General features: G+C 40.4%; 1 protein-coding gene across 8 annotated transcripts in view; it reads left to right on the forward strand.

The window, feature by feature from the left end:
- Positions 1 to 16,536, forward strand: part of SHROOM2 (shroom family member 2) — a 131,511-nt gene that overhangs the window by 109,889 nt on the left and 5,086 nt on the right. For 3 of the 8 annotated variants that reach the window (XM_049834069.1, XM_049834071.1, XM_049834072.1), the window contains 5 exons: positions 2,260 to 2,337; positions 3,258 to 4,016; positions 7,684 to 8,235; positions 9,137 to 9,317; positions 14,054 to 14,326. In XM_049834069.1, the coding sequence (XP_049690026.1) occupies positions 2,260 to 2,337; positions 3,258 to 4,016; positions 7,684 to 8,235; positions 9,137 to 9,317; positions 14,054 to 14,326 (1,843 nt within the window). Of the gene's footprint in view, positions 1 to 460; positions 517 to 2,259; positions 2,338 to 3,257; positions 4,017 to 7,683; positions 8,236 to 9,136; positions 9,318 to 14,053; positions 14,327 to 16,536 lie in introns of those variants that run through there. The other 5 variants (XM_049834070.1, XM_049834073.1, XM_049834074.1 and 2 more) reach the window with 3 other exon arrangements.

The following is a 16,536-nucleotide window of genomic DNA, read 5'->3' on the forward strand; positions in this document are numbered from 1 at the left end:
CACTTCCTTTGCAGTTCAGGTTAAGTGAGCGGTGTAAGTCGTCTGACAGTCAAAGCTGTAATGTCATCACATGCCAGGGATAGGGAACGTGATGTGAGCTTCACGGTTTGGTTACATGAGGAAGGCTCTTGCATTTGGATAGTTGTGGCATTGTATCATGGGGATGGGGATGAGGGAGCTTTGGGTTTGATGATAACTTAGAGTTTAATGTTTTTGATGGCAACTGGTTTGTTATCTAGAATGAAGTGGTAATATTTTCAGATGACTGTTCTGTCTCTCTCACTTTTTGATGTTTGGTTACAAATTATGAGTTCCTTTCAGTGGTACGCTATCCTTGTATAATCCTATGGGCTCATTTCTGAAACAGCTGTATCCTGCGCATATCATTAGCACCAACAGATTTAAAGTAGCTTAGTGGACTTCTTGGTATCGATAATAATGTAACACCTTTGCAGGTTCTTGTCACTGTGCTCTCCTGGGGCTTGAAGCTTTCTCTCTTTTCCTCCTTTCTGAACAGTAAGCTCAAATCTCTCCAAAATAATGTGATAAGCATGTTTTGCATGAGGACCCACTCACACTGAATGCAAATTAGCCTCGGTGTCGAATGTAGCCCCCATTCCTCAGACCCATTTTCTGTGGCACTGCAAAACGTTTCATTAATTTTGTGGAAGCTGTATGAAGGCACGTATGTAATCTCTGAATTTTATCTCCACATTTGCAAATGTAGCATCTCTAAATTTCTCTGTGCTGTGATTCTTTATTTCCTTTATTTTGGAAGGTGGCAGGACTACTAAAGCATTTATTGCTTCTGAGCCAGGGTAATATTAAACAAATTTGCTTCTATGCTTTGGATATGTAAACTTGTCAGATAAGTGGTATACTCTGTCCTGTTTGCTTCCACCAGCACACCCGCTCCTGATGTGCATGAGAAGTTCAATGTATACTTTGCAAACTGGCTGAGGTAGTGCATGTAATTTACGTCTTTGCGACTTTTTGTGCCATGCCCTTGATTCTTCCGTGCACCTAAGTGCAGCTGGTATACTGTCCTATGTTATGGCTTATGTATGTGATGGTGAATAGAGAGGCCTGAAGAATTTTTTGACATGGGTTAACTAGGAGAAAATTACACTCTGCACGGCTTATTTAGACAATGAAAAACACTGATTTAAAGACATTATTTCATACTTAAGGCCTGCAATCTTCATTCCGTAAATATTTCCATTAAAATTAGTGGAACTATTTACAGGCCTGGTGCTTACATTGAACTCACTAGGGAAAACCAGCTGACGCTAGAGATGCTATGTAACCAAATCTGAATAGCTTTGGTCTTTCTGGCCTTAGATCATTTTACTTAACAAAACCGTCCTTCGTCTAGTGTTAAATTAGAAGTCAGTAAATGCTGCTTTGTAAAACAGAATTGACTCTGAATTTGTCAGATCACTTGGCATTGTCTGAACCAACTGCTTTTAGTTAAAAGCAATATGAAAAGATCTGAGTTTAAACAATATTCAGCTCCTCATTCATCTTAAATTGAAAATTTAGCTGTTAAAATTGAATTTTAAAATTTAACACTTCACATGAGAGAGAGAGAGAGATTGTGTATGTGACTGTTAAGGAATTAAATTGTGAAAAAGCCATCTCTCTTGGAAGTACAATGCTATTTTATTACTGACATGTAAAAATCGGTGTGAAGGACAATTATTTAAAATCCCATACACCAGGCAGTTTAATGACAATGTCCAGATTTATTTTAGACCTTTTTTCCATAAGTGCTAAAACATCCAAGGACTAAAAAATAATTTTGAATGTAATTTGATTGTACAGGTGTGAAAGTAGAACCCACATCTAATCAGTTGTCTTCCCACAAAACTTAATTTTTAAAATTTGTTTTAATTTAATTAAAATAGTAATGCAGTGAGTAATTGCTCCAAATTTTTTCTTCTTGAATTAATAATGGCCTTTAACCTATTATGTATTTTATGTGATTTTATCTCCAACTTTGTTTTCATACTGATGTTAACTGCCTATAGACTTATTCTCAAAACTGGTACAGTAATGTTAATAACCTGTTTACACTGAAAATTCAAGTTAACCTTACTTTACAAATAGGCTGGGAAAGATGCCTCTTTCAGTCCCCTCGAAAGAAAGCTTGGCCAGTGCATGTCTAGAGGGTTCCTACTTCAAAATACAGACACCAGCACTACTGGCAGCAGAAATGATATTAGCAGCTCTCTGAAGCCTTTTACTTCTCTGTTGCAGCTTCTTTTCTAAGCTCACAGTGTCTCTTCAGCCTCCTTTAAGCAGAGAGCAAACCTGTCTCCTCTTGGGGCTTCAGAGGTACTTTTCTTTTTTTCTGCCTTCTGTTTCTTTCCCAATTTGTCTTTATCTGGTGAGCACAAATGAGCTACATGTCTTGTGGCAAAGCAAAAGCCTGGAGCTGCAAAAGCCTGTTTGCTGGCTAGAGAAATAGAGAGTGTGTAATTGGAATAAACCCAAAAATATTTCTGTCTAAGATAAGGCCTTTTTGGCCATTGTTTGTCATTTGTGCTGACATGGCAAAATAAGTTCAAGTTTAAAATAAGCCTGACTGGAAAATATTATCCTTTCTAAATTTCTTTTTCTGTCTTTTTTTCAGGAGATACTCATTTTCCCTTTCCCAGTTTTTTAGCTTCAGCAAACATTTTGTTTGCACTCGTTTCATTTTTCACCAGTTATGCAAAAGTTCAACCTCCAGATTCATAATTAAAGTTCATGGTATTCAATTCACATTTAAAATGACACTGAAGTATAAATTTTGCACATAGAGAAGAAACTTTTTTTCCACACTACTGACTCTGAAGCAAGAAGAGAAATAAATTTTAGTATTAGGATTCCTCTTCTTGAGACAGTTTTATTTTCTACCAACATTTGCATGTTTGGCTGTGCCATATACATGAGCACTTGAGGTGTGCTGTGCATTTAATTATGCCGTGCACACTGCAGTGCCTTAGGTTACCCAAAGGTTGTGCCTTTTCCTGCGGTGCTCCATGCCCTAATTTAGCCTGACATTATGCTTTGACTCATCACGTTAGATTAGGTACACTGTGTGTGCCCATACATCAGAGGATGTTTTTGTGACGTACAGTTACCATAGATTGGAGGAGTTGGTGTTAAATGTTGGATGTGATCTCAGCGTTCAAGCTTCCCGCATTGGTGTGGTGGCCTCTTGCCAAAGGAAGTAAATCAGCAGTGCACTAACGATGTGTTCTTCTCTCTAGGCAAGCTGACACAGGGGCCCTGAGGGAAAACCCACAGGAGAAGAGGGATCAGCTGGACCAGAATTTAGGCCACAAGTGGAAGGCATCTGTCAGACCTTTGCACGCGCGAGAGCCTACAGTTCTGCCTCACGAGAGGCGGGGGAGGTCTGGGACATTGCCTAGTGATTACCGATACACTCGGGAAAACGTGAACGAGAAGAGCAAGGATCATAGCCTGCCTCATCTGCCCTGCTCTGAGCCACAGACCTTGAATGAGAACCACTCCTGTCTGTCCCGGGGCAAAGGAGAAGAAAACCATAGGGTAGAGCCGGCGCTGCTGAACAAGAAGCGTGGACCTGCTCCTCAGAGGCCACCACCGCCTAAAAGAGATAAATACAGGCGACCGGACAATTCTGTGCCATCGCTTGGCACCTCTTCTGAATCTCTGCTGGTAGTGCCCAACCGGCCTTTTCCATCCTCGTCCCCCAGCTCTGTCGAAGTATTTGCCAGTCATTCTTCTCTCTGTCAGAGTCCTGCAGCTTTCAGTGGAAAATTGAAGAGCGCTAATCCACAGCAGCTCCAGCAAGCATCATCCACGGAGAATGTTTGTCAGCACTTAGAAGAAAAAACGCACCTTAGGTCTGAGTCTGTATCATCTTCCAAGTATCGGTATCTTCAAAAACCTGGCATGGAGACATCAAGGTCCCCTTCTCCTCAGTTTGCACCACAGAAGCTCACTGATAAACCTCCTGTGTCCGTACAGGATGAGAACCCAGCCAGGTACTAGATGTAACTCCTTTACTATTTTATTAACACTTTTTGCCTAGTTAGACTTTATTAATGGTTGACTGTTCATTTTCTTTACTAAAAGCACATCCTTCGTGTTCATTAAGCATGAACCATTACAGCATGTCCTAAAGAGACCTAAGAGTTGTGTGAAATTCCAATTGGTACCATTAAAGTCCTTCAACTGGTCTGTGGTTTCTTTTAGTTGACTGATGCTGCTCAGGTGTTACAGCTGGTAGTTAGTAGAAAATGAAAGGGATGGAATCAAATGGATTTTCCACTGTAAGCCTGGGTGTCATATATGAATATTAATTGGCACAGGGACAAAGCAGATGTGGGAAAGGAAGCTGTATCCTTTGTGAGAACATCTGTTTTGAAAGCATGCACAGTAAGGTACACTGTCAAATCATGACTGTTTTCATGTTGCTTTTACGATGAAACATGGCACTCCAGGTAGTCTGCAGGAGGGGTCTACAGCAGTATTTGTGTTGAGGTGAGCTGAAGATTCAGCAGGAGAATGTCAGTCCCAGAACTGACAGAATTAACTAACTCAGAATTAGACAAAGAGACTGAAATTAATTGATTGCTATATCTGTCATATGCTGCTAACATCATAAAAGGTTATTCTCCCACAAGATAACAAACTCTTCCAGGAAGCTCAGGCATCTTAGTTTTCATAAATCCTTCAGCACTATAATTCATGGTTAAAGAATGAAAACAAAACTTCGAAGCTGAATGAATACAGAGGTTGCTTCTCTGAGCAAAAGTAGTTGCAATAGCTTTTCTCTACTGTAATGTAAATAGTTGAACAGACTCAGTGCTCTTTTCCAGTGTGCCTTATGACGTAGAAAATGTGAATCACTTTTTTCCCCTAAACATGCCTTGATGTTTTTCCTCTTGTAACTACTGGAGGAAAAAAAATGAGATTTCATCCTGCAGTGTTTTTAACATAAAGTAATAATACCATTTACTATGAAAAGTGCAACATGTCATGTGAACCCTGGCATCTATGTGTAAAGGTAGATGACAGTAACGACTTCCTTAATGTATTGCTTTATCATAGATACTCAGGATGCCTGGAAAGCTAATTGTATTTGTCCTTCCTTTTTACTAAGCTTTAATGTTGAAATGAGCACTGAGGTGTATCTAATTATATGCCTATATCTGAATGATAATACACTTAGCCTGCAAATCTTTTGTTAACATTTAAAATTAAGTCCAGACAGCTCTTGTTTGTGCATAATGTATTGTCCTTAGTTAATAATTACATTCCTTTTTTGCCATACTTGTTTTATTGAGTAAAGACATGTGGGCCATACCTCTCAACCTTCTATATGGTATTTATTTCATGGGAGTAAAATACATCAAGTAGATTTATCTTAATATGCAATTAATTAGATTTGGCTTATTACTTCTATTGGCTCCTTGCATATAAGCTTTTGGACATGCCAATTTTGCATACTTTGGGCAGCAAATGTTTGATGATGTCAGCATGTGGCTGTTTACTCACCTTTAAGAAAGGTGCCTTGTTTATCAACAAGATAAACTTGAGTGAGTGTGCAGGGTTTCCTGCAGTGTTTTAGGTAGAATAATGTAGTGTAGGGAAATGGTGGTGGTGTGCAGAACCCAGCTATTTCCAAAGACGACTGTTTAGCAATAATAAACATATAAAGACTGCATCAATAGATGTGCATCAGTAGATTTCCAGTAAACATGCACTCAAGTCAAGGAGTGACTGTGCTCATGGTTGGAGTAAAGCTTCATAATGGCCACAAGCAGAGTAGCTGCAAAGCAAAATTTCATGCCACAGTTCCACAAATGGTAAACCTTCAGAAATCAGGAGGATAGTGATTGCAGAAAGAGAATTTCTGAAGCACCTGGTGTTGAACTCTCTTTGCTCTGACTGAAATCAGTTGACCTGATGATGCCTTAAGTATCTGGAAAATCTTTTACTAGGCTGAGAGGAATGTGTTCGGCATCTCAAAAGAGATGCTGGGCATTTTAGGTAAAGAATTGCAGTCAGCTCACTTCTTCCATTTGTCCCACACACAGTTATGCATGCATCTTGTATTTCCTCCAAATTAAAAAACGTGTTCCTCTTCACAGTCTGGTGCAGTTCAAAAGGCCTGGGCTTTATTTAAAAACAAACAAAAGAAAGGGGCAGTGGCAGGCCTCTGCCCAGCTCTGCTGCAGGCAGGCAGGCAGGAGAGCCCACATCTGCAGGCAGGGAGCTGGGGCTGAGTGGCTGACATGGGAGTGAGCTCTTCAAAATGGCAGTCACCTTGAACGAAAACACCCTGACCGAATTGGAGGGGGGGGGGGGTGTCACCATGGGCTGGAAAACATGCCCTGAAAGTTGGATCAGAATGCTAAAGCGAGTCCGCAAAGCACATGAGGAAAGTAAACACCTACTGGGAGGCAGCATATTAATTCAGAAGCAAATATACCTTTAAAATATAAGATACAACTTCTGAAAAATACAAAGTCAAACAGATTTTGCTATTCCCCACAAAAGAAAAGTACAGCACAATATAAGTTTATTTTTAAGGGAAGCGACACACCCACGCTTAGAGGAAAAGAGCCGTAGTATGTCTTGCTCACTTATCTGAAAGGCGGCAAGCTACCCAGCCAGATGAAACCAGATATTTTAGCTAGTAGGCAATGTTCCTTTACTTGCTGTAGAGCTTCCAAACCCACATTATGACAGTAATTTTAAACTTTCTGCAAACTCAAAACCACCAAACTAGACTTCAGTTTCTTATATGGTTTACATACACTACAGACGTTTCAGTAATGTTATTTAACATGTTATTGTCCAATTTAAAAATCCAAGTTAGCCTCCTCTTCAAATAGCTTGCCTTAGGTAATGTCCAAGGTGGCCCTTTGTGGTATGCAGGACAGAATTTTTGCTGTAAGCTTCCCTTAAAAGGAGTGTCCAGAATTGTGTGTTATCCTCTTCAGTGGCTGTTTTTGCTTCTTTAAGTAGAAAACTAGGACACTATGGTAGGATCTATTTAATAAACTTCTGTATCTTGTGTGAAATTTTACAAATACAGATTATTTTTTTAATCATGTAATTAAGTTTTGAATTATTTCCAGGTTTTCCATGTGTGATTATTTGTTATTCTTGTAGCTCAGCAAAGGCCTAGCCTGCAGGATGCTTCCATCTGGTCTGTTGTCTCTTCCCTTGGAAGAGCTGGGAATTGATGTGAGGGCATCACAAACTCCCCAGGCAGCTAAGCCGCCTGTCAGGCCAAAAACTGAGGACACTGTTGGATGTGTGTAAGGCAATGAGGTTGAGCTCAAGGCATGTTTTCCTCTGTATGTGTGGCAACAAGGTTCAGCAGCACTGGCTCAAATCCGGGGCCTGGCTGCTGAGATTGTACCCTCATGTTCATGGAAACAAACAGAAGTCCCATAATGTGAGTATTGTGCAAGGCTGATGTCAGGATTACTTACAAATGCACTAATACTATCTAAAATGTGTGGGCAGAAAAGAAAACATGTAGATTTAGGGTTTCAGACACAGTGCAAGGAATATTCCATTACCTAGATCTCTTATCTACCTTTTTTCGTCTTTGGGCTTCCGCTCTGATTTGCAGATAAGAACTGAGATGTAAGGTTCTTCCATTTCTAAAGATGAATTTTCCTTGTTTTCCAGAATTGAAAGGGTGATAGACAACAATACTACGGTGAAAATGGTTCCCATAAAGATAGTTCATTCTGAGAGCAGCGCAGAGAAAGAGAGTCGGCAAAGTCTTGTCAGTACTATGGAGCCTCCAGCTTTACCCAGTGGTTTGGAAAAGGACCAAATTAAAACACTCAGCACTTCTGAGCAATCCTATTCACGTTTCTGTGCTTACACCAGGCAAGGTGTAGAGCCAGAGCCAGAAGCCAGAACCAAATCCGCTGACCCTCAACCAGCTCAAGAACCTGGGAGCAACTTGAAGGACAGCAGTGCTGCCACGCCAGCAGTCAGCTATGTAAAGGCCAAAGAGAAGACCTTTGAAGACTGGAAGTCAGAGGAACTAGCTAGAGAGATTGTGGGAAGAGATAAATCTCTAGCAGACATACTAGATCCCAATGTGAAAATAAAAACAACAATGGATCTGATGGTTGGAATATTCCCTAAAGATGAACACCTCCTAGAAGAAGCTCAGCAGCGCAGGAAGCTCCTGCCAAAAGTTCCTTCTCCGAAAATTTCAGAGGAGAAGTGAGTATTACTTTCTGTAGGCCAGTGGTTCCTTGTAGGCTTCTGTCCAAATTGTGTCAGTTTTCCTAGGGTGCTGAAGCTCTTCCTACTGTTGAGGTTTGGGCCTTTTCTGAGACTTTTCCATTAGAATACCAGTCAAGCATAATACTGCTGAGGATAGCATTGATGACAGAAAAAATAGTGTTGTACAGTATGAAAAGTTTCCTGAGACCCGGTTGAAAACTGTTTGTGTGAGAACTTAAGGAATAATTAACTTCTCCCATTTCACAGTGATGAGATATTTTACCAAGATCATCCGGTTTAGTAATTGGATAGAGAAGGAATAATATTTTAGCCTTTTTTATGTGATGAAAATTTACAAAGACATCTTGAAGTGAGCATGAGGCATTTCCTGGAAGTGAATGAGAACAAAATAAGAAAAGGTATTAATTCCATTAAATTCCATCTATGTTGATGTTCTGTGGGTCTTTTGTTTTCTTGATATGAGTTATCAAATTAAGTTGTAGCCTTCTTGAGAAGTTAATGTGTAATTCCATACTACGTTGTAGTAGCTCACATTTGGCAGTCTGAAAGGATACTCTCTCTGATACTGAGGTGTTTGCACTTCTTAGTATAATGTAACTTTACGTTTTGTTTCCAGCTGAGATATCTTAGGTCCAATTTCACTCATTGTAATGGTGGAAGGTCTTCTGCACTACTCCAGTTTTAGCTTTTGGTGGGCATGCATTGAGTTCATAGAAATTTTCTTCACAACTAGTATTTATTTATCCTATTTCCATAGGTAATGGCTTTCTTTCTGGCTTACCTGCTTGCTTGGTGAAATGATGGCTTTAAAAGGTTGTCCTTTCTTTTCAGCGATTAGGGTGTCAAGCAGCTAATGAAAGTTTTGACTTTTTACCAGGAAAGAGGAGCAGAGCACGCCGTCTGCCATCTCCCTGACAACCAATTCTACTTACTACAGCACATCTGCACCGAAGGCAGAGCTGCTGATTAAAATGAAGGACATGCAGGAGCAGCAGCAGCAGCAGCAGAGTGAGGATGATTCTGAAGATGAGCTGGATCATGACTTGTCAGAAAAGAAGGTAAAAGACATTTCTAAAAGTGTAGTGGGAGGCTCTTGGTTATGTGTATTTCATTAACTGTGAATTTACTAGGTGAACACCCCTAAATAAAAGGCCTTCTAGATGTACAGGATCACTTGGAAAATCAGCCTGGGGTGTAGGTTTGGGGGGGGGGAGAGTGTCAGGGGGGTGGTGTTATGTGTCCAACTGTGAATTTAGGTCCTCACATTAAGTGCTTTTTTGCAGCTTGGTGCACATTTTGGAATGCCCCAAGGGGAGAAGTTTCAGGGAGGTTATTTTCAAATACAGTTTTCCATTTGAGATTCTAGTGTATTTCTCTCACTTGCTATGTACAAAGAAACAGTAGTGCTTATGTATCCCACTGTAACTGGTGGTGGGTTTAGTTGCTCCATACTTTGGAAATTTAGGGCCAGGGTTTGGGTTTGTCATGAGAGAGAAGGAAGACACACACCTCCTTCTTCTCTTCTTTTTTTTTTGGTTTTTTTTTTTTTTGGTAGTTGTTTTCATGGGCAACAAACCACTTTGCCCTCTATTTCTCCTACCTCCCAAATTAATAATAGTAGTGGTGGGAGATAGCTAATCAGCTTGGTGGATTCAGTGGGAGTTACTCATCACAAAGGAGGCAGTCTTCTCCATTCTTGTTTATTCCCATCCTTTGGTGTTTTATTTCTCATCTAAGGTCAACATAATCCCCTAGGTATTAAAATGATGATATAATGTAATTTCTGTGGTTTGAGAAAGTGTTGTCCTATGTTAAAATCATCACATTCAACTCATTAGTGATTTGGCACAAAATGTTTTAATCATAGTTCCCAGTACGGATAAGCTGGAGGAAGTGGTCTGTTCGATCAATTAAAGTGATGTAGTTTAGCTCTGTTTACCTGAGCCAGTGGTGTGCAAATCTTTTCTGTTAGTCAGCTCTCTGCTTAATAATCAACTGCCAGGATGCATTTGGTAATCCAGTCCCAAAGAAATGTCTTTTAATTAAATATTAGGAATGTGTTTAGTTCCCAAGAATGAGAGATTACGTAGGAGATTCCCACCTCTGGTTCAGTGCAGGAGTGGATGCCACTGCATTTGAGGGGGCTGTAGTGTTTTCTGTTACCACTCTGGTTATTTTAATCTCCCTCAGCCTTCCCTCCCTTCCTCTGCTCCCCCTGCGTCGCACAGTTCAATACGGCGTGCACTGCTGGGGGCACGGTGTGGTTGCAGCAGGAGAGCTGCCCTTACCCTCTTGCCAGACAGCTGCTGAATCCAACAGCTGTACTACTTAGGCAAATTAAGGATTTCACTGCATTTTGAATAATTTGGTTTTATCTGGTGCCACACATGACAGACACGTTCATCATTTTTGCTAGAATTAATCTCCTCCTCATTAATTATGGAGTGTATGTATGGGGAGGGGGGCATGTTAAACTTAAGCCTTTCTTGTTTGCCCAACAAACTAAATATTAAAAATTTTATGAGCAAAAGTGCCATTTATTTGTGTTGGTGTCTGTTAACAGGAAAATTATGTTCACCCTTTACGTACTCCTCCCTCCATCCCCCCAGCTCCAGTATACACCGCTAATCATATGAGGTAGGAAGTTTTTAATGAAGAGCTTTTTAGCAAGCTCCCCCATCATCTTCTCTGAATATACATATTGTTGTAGCCATGCACACATTGCTGCTTACTTCTCTTCCTGCTCCTCCACATGCGGTAAGATGCGAGCATTCAGTTCAGTGGGCTTTCATCTTGGATCTTGTCAGAAAACATATAAAACTCGTGGTAAGTGGGTCAAGGCATCTTTATAAAACAGCCAGAATATATAACTTGGCCCAGTTTCACATATTTGGCAACAGTTTAACAAGGGATCATTAAGGACCTGAACACTTTAATAGCGCACTTTACGACTTCAGTTATTTTAGAGGAGGCATACGCCCAGAACCTGTTCCTTGATTCCTAGAAATCGGTCAGTTCTGTTATGAGATATCTTAATTGCAGTCCACTGTGGAATGATTGAAATATTTGCCATTCTTTGCAAACCAGAAATGTGTGGTGCTTTTTTCTTTTCTTTTGAAATAAGTATAGGAATTTCATATAGATTCATTAATTTGGGGTGGTGGGGATGGGGGGGAACGATGACACAACTATCCCTGTATCCCCAGCTAGCAGGAATGGAATGTGTGTGTCTCATACTGAGTTTAATGTAGGTTTACCACAATTATAAAATATCAAACAGAAGTTGAAGATGCTACAAGAGTTTTTTTTATAGTAAGGAAAATCCATGTGTGGCTGAGTAGGAAGTGCCCCCTTTGCCTTTAGGAAAGTTTCAGCAACTCCTGAAGAGTGTAAAAGTAATTGAAGAGTACCAAGTTTATTCTGCGTTTAGGCCTGAACTTCATGTGAAATGGGGTGGTGAGCTGAGAGCAGAGTAATTTACGTAAAGTATGCCAAGCAGTGAACCGCCTGAGCAGCACTCTGCTGAGCTACTTTCTGTGTTGCTAGTCAGATCAGCAAGAATTACTGGAAAAAGATGAGGTTTTATTGTTTTCTTGTTTGCTGGTACAGAATTTACAGCTATAAATTATTCATCTGCCAGTTTCAAGATGTAGATTGGAGCTCTTGTGGCTCAGTAGATATTGAACGTAATACAGGTTTTCTGCTGGTTAGCAAAAGCTTGTAGTGAGCTCACAGTTGCTGCAGTCAAAGGCTGCTTCATCTGGGTAGGAAGCAATCAGTGATCATAATCCAATTCTTAATAGATATGACAGTCAAAGAGAGACAAGTACTTATGGCCTTCTCGCCTGCAAAAGCAGTCCTTTAGAGGCTAGCTTCAGCTGCTTGGGAACATGTAAATAGGATGCTACTGGGAAAATGGCTTTTTTACTATTATTATTATTATTTAAAGAAAGAAACTTGGAGGGACCTGATCTGGATCGTCAAACCAGATTGGTAAATGTTGAGCACACATACGGCTTTTTTTCATTAGAGAAAGTTGCAGCACAGCTGCAGGAGTGGAAAACTCGAGATAGTAACATAGAGCACAGCAGTATCCTGTTGTGTTTTGGATGGTAAAACAGCAGCATTGTGCACGTGCATGTCATCTGAGGGAAATGAGTGTGTAGCACTGTGACCTACATAATCCAAATCAAACTGCATTTGCATTGAGAGAAGAGGGGAAAAAAAATCAAATCCTGCAGATTAATCAGTCAGTAAAGCAGGCATCTGTAGAACTGCTTACTACCTTAATCTTTTGGGCACCCAGACTAACAGATAACCCAAATCCAGATTAACCTGGCCTGAGTATATTAAATCAAAAAGGAGAAAACCAGCCCAGATAATCCATGTGTTGAATTTCTACTTTCAGAAAGGCTGTTAAATTTTCAGGGTGTAGTTGCTTTCTGTTAAGATGGCAGGCTTCTTTTTTTTTTTTTAATTGTTTCCAAAATAAATTGGCAATGACTGTTCAGTGGCATCTGAGAGTGGTAGCTGCTATCAGTATGTTTCTCAGTAATCATGAAGGCTTGTAATCAGATTTGCATTTAGAAAGCAGAGTTCCTAAAGAATGTCATGAGTAATTTTTTTCAAAAAAAAATTGAAGGGGTACTGGGAAATAATGACTATTTTAAAGGATGTCATTTTCATTTAGAAATTGCATTGAGGTGTATGTTTAGAGAATGCTTTGAGAATTTTTCTTTCCTGAAATCAGATGAATACTAAATAGGCATCTACATTTAAATGAATGAGGCATTTTTAGGGTGTGATTCATCTCATGATAGGGTAGATGACTAGCTGAACTGACTTCCACCCCTTGTGACAACTGAAAGCTAATGGACACATAGGAAAAAAGACCTCTTGCCCAAATGCAGGGAGGTAGCCGGGCAGCACAGGTGGAACACAGGTCACTGAGGGATGAGATCTGGTTCGTGGTCTGGCTCTGCTGGTGATGCACCTGACATGCTTTTCCTAAGCCTGGGCATGTGCATTCCAGGCAGTGGGGGATTATGCTAGAGAAACCCCAAAAAACTGCAGATGAGGTGGTATATTCACCAGGCATAGGACCGTGACAGCCAAAGATACTTGTTTGGTCCTTCAGCAGAGCCACTTTGCACAGCTTCACACAGGGCTGCTTTATACAATACAGAAGTAGATTTTGTTCCCTGTTCTGTGCCACAGGGACTGTGATTTCCCTACAGAAATGTTGCAAGGCAGTATTAACACTAAGATTTTCTGAGAGTGGAAGGACTGCTATTGGAGGGATGCTAATATTATGCAGAAGGGAAGAAAAAGCTAGACAGTGCCCTAGTTTTAACTGCATCATGTGGAAAATACAGGATTGTTTTCCTAGTACTGTTTATCTTCCTAAGTGTAGCTCTTCAGAAAGGTATTATGGACCTGCTATTTAGAGAGAAAAGGATGCACTGTACTTTATGCTGTTCCATAGCAGGCTTTGAAGCTGTTCAAAGAAGCAGGAATGCTTGCTGGGGGGTTGGGGGTGGAAGTCCTTCATCTTTTGCCATAAAGGTCAATTGCTTTAACACAGGTCTCAAGCTGAGCATCGTAGACCTACATCCTGAACCTTTGAATCCAGATGTATAGACCTTAGACATACATTTATTTGTAATGCAGTCATTGTCAAAGCCACATGGGAGTTTCACCGTATTAAAATGCTAGATTTCTGACATGACTTTCAGAAATGGGGAGGAAAAATGCAGTAGTGCTAATAAATTCTCATTCCCTTTATTTTCCACAGCAAGAACTTATTGACAGCATTAGTAGGAAGCTGCAGGTGCTGAGGGAAGCACGGGAGACACTTCTGGAAGACATCCAAGCAAACAATATACTGGGGGAGGAGGTAGAGGCCATTGTGAAAGAAGTCTGCAAACCAAACGAGTTCGACAAATTCAAGATGTTTATTGGCGACCTTGACAAAGTGGTCAACCTCCTGCTGTCGCTATCAGGTCGTCTGGCCCGGGTGGAAAATGCCCTTAATAACCTGGATGAAAATACCTCTCCAGAAGAACGGGTGAGAAAGGCCAATAATAATATCACTACATGTAGTGAACGGGGGGGGTTGCTTGGTTTTGTTTATCTACATTGCAGAGCTCAAGAGGAGGGATAGTAAATGGATAAATCTCATAAGGCCATTTTCTTTAGATTTCTTAAAACTTTTCTCTTTGCCTTGCTTTTAAGTGGTGGTTTAGGGTGCAGCCTACTGGAAAACAGACTTCTTAACAAAAGTTGAAAGAAAGAGGGGAACTACTGATAAGAGCATAAAAAGGAGGCAAACAAAAATATTCTAACAATTCAAGATTGGAAAAGGAGTGTCACTTTGTGCTGTAATGCAGAAATCTTATGGACTTCTTTATACTCAGCCAGGATCTTGATAAAAATCTATAAGGTTATTACACAGAAAATGTTTCTCATCTACTACAGCTTCCCCCACAATGCCTAGGAAGAAACAAGAGCAAGAAATTACAGGACAAGTCTTAAAAAAAAAAAAAGACAGGAGGGAGGCATTGCGAAAAGAATTTTTCAATAGAAAACATGTTTTAACCAAGCAGAATAGCCCAGTAGTGTTGCAGAGGAATCCCAGCAGATAGCGTTCAAAGTACTCTTACCTGTTGGATCCCACCTCTGCTGGCAACACTTTGTTTAGCTCCAAATCCCATCAGGCCTTAGCTGGGAAGGAGGTATCTAGTGATACAAATATGCACTAAAGAAGAGGTGTAGACGTGTGCGAAACTTAAAGGCTAAAATAAATAAAAGGGGGTGGGCGTATGTGTCGTGAGTTTAGCTTCTACAGTTAAATGAATGTGAAGTGGGATTTTTGGCTTGTAGCTCTGGACTGAAATGCCAGCAGTCCACCTAAGTGTTGTAACAGAATTTTTTCCACAGGCTGTTGATTCATGTTATGTTTCTTCAGCATGTTCTGTTGTTTCACCGATAAGAACCAGTAAATGCTGGGACTAGTCTGTAGCTGTGTTTTTGCTGTTTGGCCCCAGCTGCTGCCAAACATAGTTGTTTAATGGCTGTCCAGACCCCTTTCTGACTGAGGCAAAGGGAAGTTATTTGACAGCTTATTAGAGGGCAGATCAAAGCTTCTGAAACTTAAGGAAATTTAATCCTTCTTTAGACTTCTTTTTTTCTGAATGTGGTTGCAGTTGCCTAATGGGCTCAAAGATGGGAGTGTGAGCTGAGAAAGAGCTACCAGATGATATGATCATTTAAGAAACACAGTTTGAGAGCTGTGATAAAAATAGCTTATTGGCTAGGTGTGGAAAAGGAAGAAGGGGAGTAGGTGGTGTAGTAAGGGCAGTCAGAAATTGTGTGTTCTGCTGTCAAATTTAGACTGACAGAAATCCAAATCCCTAACATATTTTAATCCCCATTCATCTTCTCATGCACTGACACGAAAGTCTTGCATAGTAACATCAGAAATACATCTAAAAGTAGTTGGTCAGAGATGCTTGTCAGATGAATCAAGTCCCCTAGTAGTTTAACTATAAATACAATGCTTGTAGGATTACATGTGCATTTCTTTGAATTCAGACTGGCGCATGTGGCGCTTTTGGTGCTCCTTTGGTATTTTGTACGTCACATGATGATATTTGGTGTACTACTAATGTACCATATCAACAAAAGAGGGGAGATTACTTCCATCCCTGGGGAATCATAGGCGTAGTGATCACTGATTTTTTTTGTTTGTTTGTTTGAAGCTGATGTTGCCTAATAAACATTACTGTGATAGTTTTCCACTTTCTAGGAACCACCAGCAGCTCCACAGACTTTTTACATAAACAGTCTGTCAGTAGGCAAATAATCACTGCTGGATTTATATTCTGACTATTAGATGCTGTGTCATAGGTCTCTTTTGCCACAAGGAACAGTATCAGGTATTTCAACTTTAGCTTCTGAAAGAGGCTTCATTTGAAATAGCTACCAGCTCCCTTCCTTCCACACAGTGAGACTAGTGTCTTCTCATTACTTTCCTTATCAATCAAAGCCAGAGTGTGTTGAGAACCCTAAAGCGCTGAACCAGCAGTCCACAGATGCGATCAGGTGCCTAGACCCACAAGACCTGTTATTGTAAGACTAGAGACAAGTGCCAGGGATAGTAGTTTAGGAACTGGATGCTGGGAAGTCAAATACATGGAGGGAGTTCCTCTTCACATGGCTGTGGTTCAAAACAGTGAACAATTCTTGAAAAAAAAGAAAGAGCCAAAGATTGTTCCA

Source organism: Accipiter gentilis, chromosome 31 (genome assembly GCF_929443795.1).
Source record: "Accipiter gentilis chromosome 31, bAccGen1.1, whole genome shotgun sequence".
In the NCBI taxonomy this organism is placed as follows: domain Eukaryota; kingdom Metazoa; phylum Chordata; class Aves; order Accipitriformes; family Accipitridae; genus Astur; species Astur gentilis.